Source organism: Alosa sapidissima, chromosome 5, assembly GCF_018492685.1.
Source record: "Alosa sapidissima isolate fAloSap1 chromosome 5, fAloSap1.pri, whole genome shotgun sequence".
Lineage (NCBI taxonomy): Eukaryota > Metazoa > Chordata > Actinopteri > Clupeiformes > Clupeidae > Alosa > Alosa sapidissima.
In genome coordinates, this window is record NC_055961.1 from 20,551,142 (window position 1) to 20,565,769 (window position 14,628).

The 14,628-nt window shown below is 40.0% G+C and overlaps 1 protein-coding gene across 1 annotated transcript; it reads right to left on the bottom strand.

Annotated features, from left to right (window-relative positions):
- Positions 1 to 367: 367 nt before the first annotated feature.
- Positions 368 to 7,493, bottom strand: LOC121709745. The gene is made up of 14 exons (XM_042093351.1): positions 6,768 to 7,493; positions 4,151 to 4,234; positions 4,001 to 4,063; positions 3,756 to 3,853; positions 3,465 to 3,525; positions 3,326 to 3,376; positions 3,139 to 3,183; positions 3,013 to 3,048; positions 2,045 to 2,061; positions 1,853 to 1,958; positions 1,553 to 1,639; positions 1,329 to 1,394; positions 1,021 to 1,080; positions 368 to 668 (listed from the first exon to the last, which is right to left on the bottom strand). Exons 2-14 carry the CDS (start codon positions 4,214 to 4,216, stop codon positions 387 to 389), a joined length of 1,038 nt encoding a protein of 345 aa, XP_041949285.1. The 5' UTR covers positions 4,217 to 4,234; positions 6,768 to 7,493; the 3' UTR covers positions 368 to 386.
- Between the last annotated feature and the right edge of the window lie 7,135 nt (positions 7,494 to 14,628).

The following is a 14,628-nucleotide window of genomic DNA, read 5'->3' on the forward strand; positions in this document are numbered from 1 at the left end:
CTCCTCCACTAGGCTTTTGAGGTAGTTTTAATAAAGATACCAAAAGCAATGATTTATTGTACTGTTGTGTGTTGTAGTTCTGTTGTTGTTCGAAGAGCATGTACACAATGTAGATAAAAGTAAATGGTGTAAGTAGCCTATAAAGTCACTGGCAACAGCAGGACCAGAACAGATGGCACATTTATAGGAATACAGTAGGCTACAAGCAATACAGTAGCCTAGCGTGTGTGTGTGAGAGAGAGATGTGTAGCATACAGTACAAGCAATACAGTACACTTGAACAGATCTAAAAACAAAAGTTTACATTTTGAAATTGAAATGAAGAATCAATAGGAACCAGAATTGATAAGTAGAACTGGAATCAGAATCAATGTTATTTGAGTTTTTTATTTTTCATTTGGAAACGATCTTTGGACAAATGATGTCATTGCCCGAATGTGAAGTTCGTCCCGTACATGAATAGAAAATGTTTCGTGATCTTGGACGGTGGTAAATTGAAATGTGAACAAATTCATGTTTTCAACGTCCAACTGGACAAACTGTCTGGCCAGCACCTCCTCCTGCTCTTCCGCCTCCATGTCCAACACCCGTGGCAGCCAATATTTATTTTTTATCAGCCCACTGTTTTCATCCAACCAGTCTGCTGCCTTTTTTGCCTCTTCGAAGAGCTGAGCAACAAACATTAAAAGGCAGTTCAGTCAATTAATTTTTTTTAGTGGAAGGGACATTGCACTACCATGCCAGGCCTACGCCTACCATGCTCTCACTTGCTTGATGCCTCTCCTGTGTGCAGCAATGGACACTTGTGTACTGTAGGTCTATGTGGGGAGGTCAATAGATGATAATGCATAAAACAGTGTTAAAACATCATAGATCGAATGCGTGTCTATGCAAGAGCCTGTGTTTGTGGTGGTGGTGGTGGTGTGTGTGTGTGTGGAGGGGGGTTCTGTGTTTTAGCAGTCTCAGTAATTAAGGATCTGCATTGACCTGATGTTTAATGTGCAATATATAATCCCTTACCCATTTAGTGTTCTGGTAGTCTTTGCTGAGCTCCTGTATCTCACGCAAACGCTCTTCTCTCTAATACAAAGACAGACATTGTTCATAAGAGTCCTAAAGTGAGTTCACATTCATACTTGAGGTTAGTTGAGATACAACATAGAATAAAAATTAAATAGAAATCAACATTGTTAGGGTCATTGTCATCCAGATTGGGTGGTTCAAACATCATAGATCTAATGTGTGTGTCTAAGAGAGTGACTGGATGTGTGGTGGCGGGTGGGTGGGGGTCCTGATTAATGTTTGATGTGCAATATATAACCCCTTACTTCCTCACAACTTGTGTCCTCACATTCTTCATTGAAGTCCTCTAATTCACTGAAACTCTCTTCTCTCTAAGATTGAGACAAACATTGTTCATAAGAGACGCGAGTTCACATTAACACTTGAGTTGAGACACAACTTAGAATTACAATGAAAAAAAATAGAATAGACAACAACTTTGTTTGGGTTATTGTCATCCAGATTGTATGGTTAGTGAAGAAATAAACACCTGTTCAATGGAGACACAGCTGTCACACTGGACTGTTGGAGCTGCTGTTTGGGGCTGTAGGAGCTGCTGATGTTGCTGCTGGTGGCCCTGTTATCACAGTAATGAAAAGATGTAAGGTAAAAAAAACTGAGAATGCTGCAGTTAACATTACTTAAACTGTCGAATTGAGGCAAGACACTTACCAACTATTATCTGCCCATTACCATCCTAAAATGACCAACAAAAAAAAAATGTGTAATGTGTACTGTTTGTCATAGCAGTTTTATGCTACTATCTCTGCACAATTCCACATCATAGTACCATAGTGTCCAGCTTCCTTTTTCGTGGCACACGGAAAACAGGTGCCACACTACCGTCTGCCATCTTTCTGCCCTCCTCTGTGAAATGTGCGAATCTTCTTCCATGCCTGTAATTGAACAAATACATGTTTTGTCCTTGCATTTCTCATTTCGATTGAATAGTTATTAATACAGGATTATTCACAAATTATACCCCTCGATCTCCAGATTCTCCATTAAAGGAGAATTCCGGTGTGATATTGACCTAAAGTGTATCGAAACATGATACCGAGTGTGAACGTATGTCTCATAGCCCATCTCGGCTTGTCCCCTGCACTCCAAAATCTGGCGCTAGTTAGCCGATGCTACCAACATCTTTTTCAATAGTGGTGCTTCGGCATCGGGCTAGCCATGCAAATAAATCACTGTTTTACACCCATTTACGAGGCTCAATGTATCTCCACACTTCATTGGTAGACTTCCGAGGGCCCTGACATTTAAAACGAGACATTGAGAACTTTGAAAAAGCACTGGTAGTTTACTTACAAGACGATTTATACAGACAGTATCTTCACGAAGTTTAGCGTTTGCAGCCATCTTGAATTTAGTCACGATAAGTCGAGCAACGAGTAAGAATGAACAGCTATGATAAGGGATCAGATTCCAAAAATAATTCAGTGGAAATGCATGGATTCCAGTTTCTTCCAGTAGCAGCAACTGGAATCCATGCATTTCCACTGAATTATTTTTGGAATCTGATCCCTTATCATACCTGTTCATTCTTACTCGTTGCTCGACTTATCGTGACTAAATTCAAGATGGCTGCAAACGTTAAACTTCGTGAAGATACTGTCTGTATAAATCGTCTTGTAAGTAAACTACCAGTGCTTTTTCAAAGTTCTCAATGTCTCGTTTTAAATGTCAGGGCCCTAGGAAGTCTACCAATGAAGTGTGGAGATACATTGAGCCTCGTAAATGGGTGTAAAACAGTGATTTATTTGCATGGCTAGCCCGATGCCGAAGCACCACTACTGAAAAAGTTGTTGGTAGCATCGGCTAACTAGCGCCAGATTTTGGAGTGCAGGGGACAAGTCGAGATGGGCTATGAGACATACGTTCACACTCGGTATCATGTTTCAATACACTTTAGGTCAATATCACACCGGAATTCTCCTTTAACACTGTGCACCACCACCTCCTCAGGTAGGGCATGTCATGCTAAAGAAGAAAAAGTTACAATGCATGGAAAAGGCACAATATAATGATTCAATGAAATTAAATTTACCACATTTGTTAGATAGCACTTACTATGGAGAAATCAAATGGTGTCTCCAGGGCGATGTACCAAGCATACTGTCAATACAAAGAAATATTAATGGCTCCATGTTTCAGGTGTAAATGTGCTTGCATTAAGCTTAAAAACAGTGTTCTCTGTTACACTGTTAGTGTGCCTAATGGGCATGGTGTGTTACTAAATGCAAGCTTAGCGACTCACCATGATCATGAAAATTCCACAATCAACACCAAAATGTTGCTGTGGGAGGCCCTGTAACATGAAGAACATGCGCAATGAATAATTTTAGTAATTATGTTGTTTCCTAATTACATATGCACTAATTCTTAACTGTTATCACCTCAATGTCCAGCCCTGTCTGTTCCTGCCAAGGTCCTGGTGCTATCCTCTGTGCAAGAGCCCTGTTAAGAGTCAAAATAGTATTAGAAGGAATCTCTGAAACAATACACATAGAATATAATTCAGCGCTTATGCAGCTCTGACAAGTAAATAGAACGTGATTGTCAAGAGTAGTTACTTTAATGTGGGCAAGTCAGGGGAACGTGACTGCCCAGACACTGACTAGTATTTTGATATGGCTTTTGGCTAGTCAGGGGAACATGACTGCCATGGTAAATCATCCTATTGTAACCTCAAAATGTGTTGATAAGGCTTGTGCCCAAAGCCTTGTTCTTTCTTGGCATACATCGAGTCCATGAACAAGATTAATGTTTTCAGTGGCTCCATGACCTAAGGGAACACAGTCTTGACAATAAGATGGAAGTTAAAGCTTTTTCCCCCCTAACATCAAGGTTACTGAAATTTACTACTGGGTTTTACAACCTTTTAGTCAATATTGTTGCTTGACAAACTTTTTAAGGATGCCCGGTCACTTACACAAAGCAGATAATGCCCTCGAGTCCACAGAGGAAATATCAGTGTCTTCTTCGCGTAATCCACCTTAAAGAAGAATATTTTTTTTTTTTGTTATTGTGAATCATTTCATTTCTATCCGTATTCAAGCTACATGTATGCCTGCATACTTACAGGAAGACTATGCAGAGGGTCACAATCCATGGGTGGGAGCCATGTTGGGGGCGTGTGAAGGTCCATGATGAAAACATCTTTCCCCTACAGAAAAATACAGAAACACAAACAGCAGAGTAAACTTGATGTGTACGTAAAATGTGTGTGCAAAGAACAGTTCAAAACGACTGACAAAGTGAGTGTGTACGCATTAAAATACAACACCAATCAGTGATGCAATGCTTGTGGGTGTGGCATACGTGCCAAGAACAGTTTAAAAACACAGGCTAGTAAGTGTGCACTTACTGCAATGTCAACCTGTGATGTAGTGTTTTGCACAACCCTGAAATATTGATGCAGAGCTTGTGGGTATGACATGTGCAAAGAACAGTTCAAAACAACTGTCAAAGTGAGTGTGTACGCACTAAAATACAACACCAATCAGTGATGCAGTGCTAGTGGGTGTGGCATACGTGCCAAGAACAGTTTAAAAACACAGGCTACAAAGACAACGAAATGCAGTTTGTGTCTAACCAGAACGGCAAAAAAGTGCAATGTAACACACAAAGTTTAGACAGGTGGTGCATAGGCAGAACAAGAAATATAGCACAGTGTAGACAGTAGTATGCAGTTGGTTTACAGAAGGTGGTTTAGAGTAATATAAATTAGATATAAATATCTATGTGTATTAGCAGTTATCTTATAAGAACAGAACAAATATGGCTATGTAATATGAACAATTTATGAACGTGTACAGATATGTGCAATGTAGTAGCAGTAACAATATAATAGTATTAAGAATAATATAAATATATGTAGTGTATTAACAGAATATGTTACAGAAAAATAGAATAAATATGGATATTCAGTATGAACCATATAGACAGATGTGGATGACAGATGTACAGCTATGTGCAGTGTGTCAACAGTACTATTGTAGTGCAGAAACAGTAACATTATAAGAAGTAAGAATAAGTGTATTCTGCAGAATGGATAGTATGAAGAGCAGTAGAATATGTAAGTTTAATTAATACAAGTGTAAAAATACAACACAAGTGTAAAAATACAACACCAATCAGTGATGCAGTGCTTGTGGGTGTGGCATACGTGCCAAAAAAGAAACATGACTAAAGTGAGAGAAAATGATGCACTACTGACACTATAACCAGTAATGTGGTTTGTGAGTTTAGCGATATACCATACAACAACTTATGTGTTGCGTGAGTAAGGCATGTGCCTGTACTGCCCTAAAGAATTAACAAATGTTGCAGTGTGTGGGTAAGCCTGACCATGACAGAGGCATGCGCCAAGGTAAAACAAACAGCAGAGTAAACTTGATGCACTGACTAGTGCCACCATCATGTTTTTAACAATACCAGTGGTATTAAATAAATTGTGAATGTGGATTATACAGTGTGTTTTTTTTTATGTTAAAAGTTGCACTTGTTGAATAAACTACTTTGAGAGGTGGATAAACTCTAATAAGAGGATAAACTCTACTTCTGAAATGTCTGAGGTGGATAAACTGCGTTTAGCCTCCACTACATCACTACCTAAAGTTAGCAAATCTACTTGAATACTGTTACCTACATCTATACATTTTTCTCTCTCTCTATTTATCATATCGAGCGCTTGAGCATATAGCGCTCATCTTGCCTCCGAGCGCTACGGTGCACCAACATCAACTATTAGGGTTAGAGTTAGAAAATCTACTTGAATAGCACTACTGTATCCTCTTCCATCAAACCAGACAATACAAACAACATTATTTAGACAGCATTATTAACAATATTTATTATTTATTTATTTACTATTAAGAAAAACGAAATGAGGTCTTCACGCTCAACAAACTATGCTACACTACGCACTAAGCCTATGCTTAATCGAAGTAATTCGTTATTTCATCACCATAAAATAATCAACAGATAAGATTAATGTGAACTCAACAACTATCACCACCACATATGTAGTACTATTTCAATTTCGGGCACTTAACCCATCTTGCTGCGTCAATTCACTGACAAGCCCCGAGTGGCAGCCTCCTCTCTTCCTCCATCAATTTACCTCAGACTGACAGCAACGCATAACGTTAACGAAAATCTCTAGTGCCAAAATCAGCGCCACAATTAACGCTTCAACATCGGAAAGTGAGTACACATTCACTTGCCCTCTCTCATTTTATATGTAATTTGTTAACTTAAACACACATATTAACAGGTGTTAGTAAGGTGTCTCTATTAGGCTATTGAGCGCTTGAGCAGCTTTCGTCTCACCTCTGAGCGCACGTAAATTGGCAATTTAATCGGTTTCAGCTAAAAGGCGCACCATCATCAAGTAACGTTAACGTTACTAATTTAAGTTAGAAAAAGACATATACTTAATTACTGTAGCCTACACCAAACCAGACAATAGAGACAAAAGTCTATCAACTGCTTAGACGAACGACACGCAGGACGTCTCCATCTACTATAGCAGCTATGCTGCACCATGAATTAATCGACCCTTTAGAGCCATGTAAACTCAACTACCAAAAGTCAATATCAATTAATTTTACCTCTAGGCCTACATCTGAAGGCTAACAAGGAGGGTAACTCATCTGAAGGCTTTCCCCATGTTTGCTACAATAGAGGGTACTTACCTTGAATAGGGTCGCACTGCTGTCTCTAGATAAACGGTCTTCACCTTCATCAATTTACCACAGACTGACAATTTGACAGTACAAGTTACCTAAAGTTATCATGCATTGGTGACGACATCATTAAAAAAACCAATTACCATCACTTAATCTACAAAATGTGCTTGTTTCTGGGGAGAAAATACACTGTAGCAGTTGGTATCAAGAGACTCTCTTAGAGAGTATCCAATAGTATCAGATTGGCATAGAATGCCACTTTACCCACCAATCACAGACATATACTATCAGAGAATGACGTTTATTCTGGTCTGTATCTGGGGAGAGAAATGAGGGTTAGGAAGAAAATAAACGCATAAAGTAAGCCTAAGTCACCTATTAGAGCTACTAGCTACATTAGCAGCTAGCGAGTAAGACTACTATAACCTGCTGACTTACTGACATGAAAAAACAGACGTCGTGCTATATCTTTAACTCCTTTATTATCAAAACATTACAAACTTACATCTGTATAAGTTGTACAAGTCTCTCAAGAGATATCTTCTTTCACGTAGCTCCTCCAAGATGTGCACACATTTTAAAAAGCGCGGCCAGGCAGCCACCACTGTTGGGGCGGAGTGGAGGTGCGTCATAGACAGTGGAGGTGACGTATTTCCGTTCTGGAGTGGAGCTCCACTCCCCATAGGTCTGCAGCCAGGTGCTCTTGGCTAATTTCGCTAGAATAACGGAACTGTGAATCTCGAATTTACCGGAAGTACGTCTGGGTTTTTTCCCAGGCTAGCATCCTGTAGGCTACTGAGGTTGTGAGCCTTTGATACCTGTCCTTACCAATTACTGGTAAGCGTTTTCTGTAGAGCAGGGGTGTCAAACTTATTTTCATCCCGGGCCACATCAGCATTATGGTTGCCCTCAAAGGGCAGTTGCAACTGATAGACTATGTTAATGTATCAATAATATGTATAATATTATTGTACAATTGCTTCTGCATTCTATTATTATTGATTATAAACAAATTAACTAGCTTTGGAAGTAGAATTAACATTACCATTATGGCAAGCAGATATCTTGTGTATCTAAGTGTACAACTATTACACAGTTTTTTTTTTGTTTTTTTTAAATGTAACAAAAACATGCTTGTGCATCAATGTATATGCACTTACATAATGTACAAATATTCTGTGAGTAGGGACCCATTATGCTATTCATTTATAAGATTAAAGTGAATTTCAAGTGAATAACAAAGTGTAGGCTTAAAAAGCAAGTTCCCACAGGTGTGAGTTTGACACGTGCTGTAGAGAATGTCACGGTAAAATCAAAACTGTTAACTGAGCAAAAGATTTAGCTACTTTCAATGCTTCCTTCACATATAAACGCGCAGTGTCAGTAGAAAAAACACTCTTGAAACCAGACTGTTTAGGTTGTTCTGAGATTGGAAATTAGAAACTTGTTTGAACCTTTGATGAGAAGGGAAGAAGGGACACAGGTCTATAGTTCTTCACATCAGCTGAATTGAGCGTACCTTTCTTGAGGTACCTTTCTTGAGGCAAAGGTGTAAGCCTTGCTTGTTTGATAGAGAAAAAAATCCAGAGCTGATTGTGTGTAGCTAGTTGAACCCTAAACTATGTGTGTCTGTACAGTCTGCACTCAGAGGGTTCACATTTGTGTGTGTGTGAGTGTGTATGTGTGTGTGTGTGTGTGTGTGTGTGTGTGTGTGTGTGTGTGTGTGTGTGTGTGTGTGTTGCAAGTGTGCATGCTGAGGAGAAGCAGCATTCAACACAAGTAACACCTCCCTCTCCTATTTCCTTGGGAGCTCCCCCTGACACTGTAACCTCACCACTCCAAACAGGAAGTGACAGATCAGTGTTGTTATACGACGGGTTCTACTGCTACTTCCTCATGTGGTTGCCACTACAACAGTTTGGGTTATTTGGGGGATACCAGAGACATAGTGTGTGTGTTACCCCCTCAAGACCCTCTAGTGATCACCGCAGACATCTTACTCAGACCTCAGTGCAAAATGTAGTAGACAGTCCATTTACAAGAAACCAAAAAGAAAGTGCTTTAGTTTATACCACCACTGAGATGACATAGTGGCCAAAACAAACCATTTCATTTGTCTTTTTCAGACCCTGATGATGATGATGATGATGATGATGACGATGATGATAACACTGATGATGATGGTGATGATAAAGATGACCAGGAAGATGAAGAGGACACTGTTGATGAAAAAAACAGTATATAAGAAGAAATACAGTATATGAAGACATGACAGGAGGTCCGTGAATTTTTCACATAACAATAGCACAAACTTTGCATATCACGTTGTGCCACATGTGGTCACCTTTGCACCATAGTAATGAGGCTGCCTGCGTTGTGCAGAAACAGCACGCGTCACAGGCGGAAATGCCCTGCTCTGCTCTACTTTGCTGAGGCAGACTTCCTCAGCGCGTTTATGAGAAACAGGAAGTGACGTGACAGTGTACAGTCGAGGGATTACGGTCCGGCACGAAGCCGAGGGTGTGGGAGTGGTGTTGTAATGGGGGCTTGGCAGGGTGCGTGGGCTTGGGGGGGGATTCACACCACTCAGCTCAGTTTCAAGCAGGCGTGTGTGTCACTGTCCTTGCGTCAAGTTACGCCTCTATCCTGAAGATGTTTCAAGGAGAAAGAGAGAGGAACAAGTACAGTCCCTTCTCAATTGTGGTATCAGTCCATACTTTTGTCAACACGGCAATACTATATTATGAGTCAGGTCAGCTAAAGGGATTCAATTAGTCAGTTCCAATGTAATCATGTGCTTTCTCTTTGCCTGATGTCACGCAACCTCAATATGGAATGGGAATCCAACTTGTCTCCATACTAGGAAACAAACAAAAAAAGATAGTTTGGGCATCCAAGCAATATTTGCGAAGGAAAGGTTCTATAAAAAAATCCTCTCGGAAAATGACCCATCAACATAAACACTGAGTATATGAGTTGTGGAGTATCTCAAAGTGTGTGGAATATATGTATGTATATTTAATGTGTGAACAATGACTAGTAGCACATGACTCCATACATAAAAATCCAGCAGATTTGTTTTCTACCAGGTGGCTGGTCCAAACGAATGTCTTGCCCAGGACATGTGAATAAGCTCATACTGTCCAACATTTAGGTATTTGCACTGCAGTGTAGCTGAGCTCATGTGATGGCTACATTTGTCTGCAAATCTGTAGTTGCCTCACATATTCCAGACATCATGAGACAATAGCGAAGAAGTTACCTCAGTGACGATGTGATCTTTAGCATCCAGCCAGACCGTTGCATAGTATTACCAGCAGAAGACAGACAGAGATGTGTGGCAACTGTTCACCAAAATAGATCTTGGAACCAGACAAGCAACCAGTTACAAATATTAAATATATCACAAACAGACATTTGTTTAAAAAGAGAAATTACAGTACAGTTTACAGTTACAGTTACCACAACAACCCATCAAACAATCTGAACCATAATATTTTTCTGTTAACAGTGTTACCCACATTATTATCTTTGTGTATGGTTTATCTATGTAAGGTAGTATAAACCTGCCATAAACCTGCCGAGTGCTTTCTCATTTGTTATCATCCAACATTCATTAAAGGCTTTCATTAAAGGCTCCGTCACCTGCTGAGCAATATTTACACATCTCAGAATATCTGTTAAATTTTGTACCCACAACTGTGTATTGTAATCTATTGATTCAATGGTTTAAAAAAAAAAATAGTTATCGATATACTCATACATATTACCTAAATATTAGAATATATTACCTGGTCAGTTTTGTTTCACTGTAAATACACATCAGGTATTAAAAATACACACTGACAATATAACTATTTATAGAACAGACAGGAGGCAGATTGTTCTGTTAACATCTTTCCCCTAGGGAGACCTGTTTCCACATTGGTCGCCTTGTCCACAAGTCACAATACTCAAGAATTGAATCTTCAAAGTCAACAAAATGTCAGTAAACATGTTCCTCTCTCACCGAAACAAAACTCAAAAGTTTTCCACAAGCCCAAGGAAACTATGGGCAGGGGCGCTGCTAGATAATTTGGGCCCTATAACAGACAATAATTCTGCCCCCCCCCCCCCCCTATATATAGTATATATAGTATTATTGGGGGGGGGGGGGGCTCTCTGGGGGCCCCCTATCAGTGCTGGGCCCTTAGAATAATCATAATCGTAACCCCCCCCCCCCCCCCCCAGTAGTGCCCCTGCCTATGGGACAGCAAGAAGCCATTCTTGCACAAAGAAGAACACTTTGGGCCCTGCTTTTCAGGTTTACTCACCATTTTCACACTATTCTATATAATATACTATTCCCACTCTGAGGCTAAAGTATCTAGGAAACTTTTGAAGGAGCAGCAAGGCCATGGGTAACTGAGTTAGACGGTGACGGTGATTTTCGTTTGATCTTTCTGTGCATTTGAGAGCCTGTTTGCATGCCTATCACTATGTTGTGCATCAATGAACTTTACTCCCTTGCCCCTTTCACCTGGTTTCTCAAGGACTCAGTCCACAGAGTCACAGTGTGACAGAGCAATAGCTGCAGTTTAAGACGGTGCTGTAGGAGACTCCATGCAACATATTTGATGATGAATGTGCTCAGGTACATATCTCTGTTTCTCTCTCTGTCTCCCTGGCCTTGTGTAAATGCATTATAGGAGAGTGTATGTGAAAGTGGGTTCAGTATGCATATATATATATATATATATATATATATAATATATATATATATAATTTTAAAAGGCTAAACTGAGAAAGCATTGGAGAACCCTTTTGCAATTTTGTAAGTATGCATGTTATGTAAGTGTAAAAAAATGCTGCCCTGAGTAAAAAAAAATGCAAATGATCTCAGCTGGTATTCTGTCTATAATGGAGACGTAATGCAGTGCTGACCAAGCATTTGGCTTGTTATCTTTACTGGAAAGAGTGGGGCAGAGAGAGAGAGAGATATAGAGAGGGAGACTCTATTAAAGTAGTAAGAAAGGGGGACGTTGGTGTATACTGAGAATAAGAATGTCATTGACAAGTATTTAGGGACCGTTCGTTATTTATAAACGGGGTCACCGGAGGAAAATAGGGGAGGGTCATGTCTTTTTATTCTTTGTTGAGGGGAGGGTCACCTAACTTTTTTTTTGTCTGGGGGGGGTAACCTGACCCTAGCCAGATGAATGTCGCTCCGCTTAGCTCCGCCTAGCTTCACTCACATCCATCTGGGACCTCTTCCATTGAGAGTGATTTCTCCAACCAACTTTATGGTTTAGCCAATCAGGACGCAGGGCGGGAGTTTCATAGATGTGACATAGCGTAGAAGCGACTGTGAGTCTGTTATTAGCGTCACGGGTTGGCTTCGATGTGAGTGGTTGAAGTAGCACGTCAATAGATGACGGACAAGTGGCTTATTCAATCATATGCAAGCATTTTTTGATTAGGCCCAGCCTTCTGAAGCAACACTTCAATGGATCGGTTCCAGATGGATGAGTGGAGCTAGGCGGAGCGAAATTCATCTGGCTATTGCCAGGTTAGGGGGGGGGGGGGGGGGGGGTCACCCATCTTTTGTATGAATGAAAACAGCAAAAAATCAAAGTGGCTTGTTTGATTGTTGATTTCTGTCGCCATATAACGTTCTCTTTCGTTCCATAGCTCTGTCAACATTGAACAATGAAAATAAGGGAGATTTCCCGGGTTTCTCACGCAAAATACGGAAAATGTCAACATCCGTCCCCATTAACGTTGGAAGGGTTGGAGCAACAAGCGCCTAACAGCCTATATCCATTTGGTCAACTTTATCCAGCCCTAAAAAGGCTCAATTTAACTTTGGTTTACTTCTAGTTTACCGTGTAGCCTAGCCTAACTTTAAACAGTGTGCATGCTTATAAAGCATACTTGTGCTTCATTCATCCACACATCCAGCTCCTAACGTTTTGACAAGCATTTCTACCAATTGACCTTGTTCCTGCCCATCTCTAGCTTTGCTGTCTCCATGCTTTCTGTTTTTGTTGTTTGCAAAAACATATGTAGTAGGCCCTATTTATTAGTAACCAGCAACAAGTGCAATTTGTTATGTCATTCTCTCTCCTGCCAACACAAATGTGTTACGTTCCAAGTAGAAGTGCGTAATTCTGCTTCATAAAGTTGAACAAATAGATTGGTCATATAAATAGCCAGTTTATGGTCTCCAGTGTAGAGTTGGTAAGTTATGGAAGGCAAACTTGGAGTGAATATACAGGGGGATTTTTTTGTCTCAGCCTGGCAGGTGCGCACGTAGACATAGCCTACGGCCGAACACTGCAAGCGCCAATGAATCGTGCTCTCACGACAACCACATCGTTATCTTAAATAGGCCTACTGTAGGTGTGTAACCTACAGTACACATCACTCTGAGTTCGCATTCAAGCAAGCAAAACGATGATTTGAATACATCTGTTTCTCTGGAAGGGCAAGGGGTAACAACAGGACAACACAGAGACAGGCCAGAATGCAGGACTAATGTTATGAGAGTATTACAGTAATATGGGATATTCTACGGAAAAATATTAAAATGGCAAGACAGCGGGGGAAAGTTAAAATGATAGGCCTAAACCCGAAAAAAGTTAGCATGTTAGGTATTTTTCGGTCCCTGTGATTATTTGTGAAATTGTGCAAACGGCCTTTTCAAGTTATTTGAGAAGAAAGGAGTGTAGCAAGCTCCCAAATTGACGCTCGTCTGAGAAATTATTTTTCTTCAGTACGTGGAGCATGGCATCACCTGTGGATGCGCACATAAATACCTGCCTGCCATTCTGAAGTAAACTAAAATGTTCGTGAATGACGTTCAGTGCGCATAGACTCTTAAAATGCGCGTAGACAAATTCATTTTCGTGTTATATATGTATGTGGTTCAGTGTATATGTAATACGTGTGTGTGTTTGTGTGCATGCATTATAAGGTCCAAGGATATATATATGGTGTTGAGACTTCGTGCAGTGCTGACCAAGCATTTAGTTTGTTATCTTTACTGGAAAGAGCGGGACTGAGAGGGAGGGACTGAGACCGACATTCAGTGCGCATAGCCTTAAAAATGCGCGTATACGTATATTGATCATTTTTAGGGTATGTTACTGCCACCTTAAATTTGAAACAAATTAATGTTCGTCTTACACTAATAATAATTCAACGGGCAATCCATTAGCCTAGTTTTCCCCAAATGCATGAACAATTTCCCTTCGTATTCCGTTGAAAAGAATCCCTCATAATATTAAGGGTTTCTGATTGAGGGAAGATTCGTTATTAACTTTGGAATTGCCTAGGCTATGATTCAAGGTCTAACATCCATTCCTGCTGTCAGATGAGAGCACCAAGTCATTATTGCGGTTAAGATACCACAGATTCGAAATTATTTTATTGACCCAGGCACATCGGATCTGTAAAAATCTTTCTAACTTTACCACCGTCTGTGTCATGAGTTGATAAAGAAAGTTAGCAAATATTGCAACGTTTGAATTTCCACCAAGAAGTGTAGTGAGAGCGACTGACCTAGGCTATTATAGGCCTAATTTCTTTCGAGTTGCATCTTACTGGAGAATTCTTTACCATATGAGATAAACAACTCAAATCACCCCTGCCCATCCCCTAATAAAGTAGTTTCAAAACAAGACATAATTGGAATGTGATGCCAATATAAACACATTATTATTATTATTATTATTATTATTATTATTATTATTAAGGTATTAAGGCAAAGTAGGTAAGTGGGCGTTTATTACCTCAGATTCTCACTTGTCTTCTTAATGTTGTGAAACATGGGAATTGTGTGCTTGGGGGAAGCCTCAAGAAAAAAACCTCAGTTTCAGATGAGAGA

Excerpts from the sequence above, each read along its gene's own strand:
- LOC121709745 (XM_042093351.1), bottom strand. The coding sequence starts at position 4,216 with ATGGACCTTCACACGCCCCCAACATGGCTCCCACCCATGGATTGTGAC. Across the intron at positions 3,184-3,325 it reads GTGGAATTTTCATGATCATG|TATGCTTGGTACATCGCCCT; the intron begins GTGAGTCGCTAA and ends TTGTATTGACAG. Across the intron at positions 1,081-1,328 it reads AGGACACAAGTTGTGAGGAA|AGAGAAGAGCGTTTGCGTGA; the intron begins GTAAGGGGTTAT and ends TCTTTGTATTAG.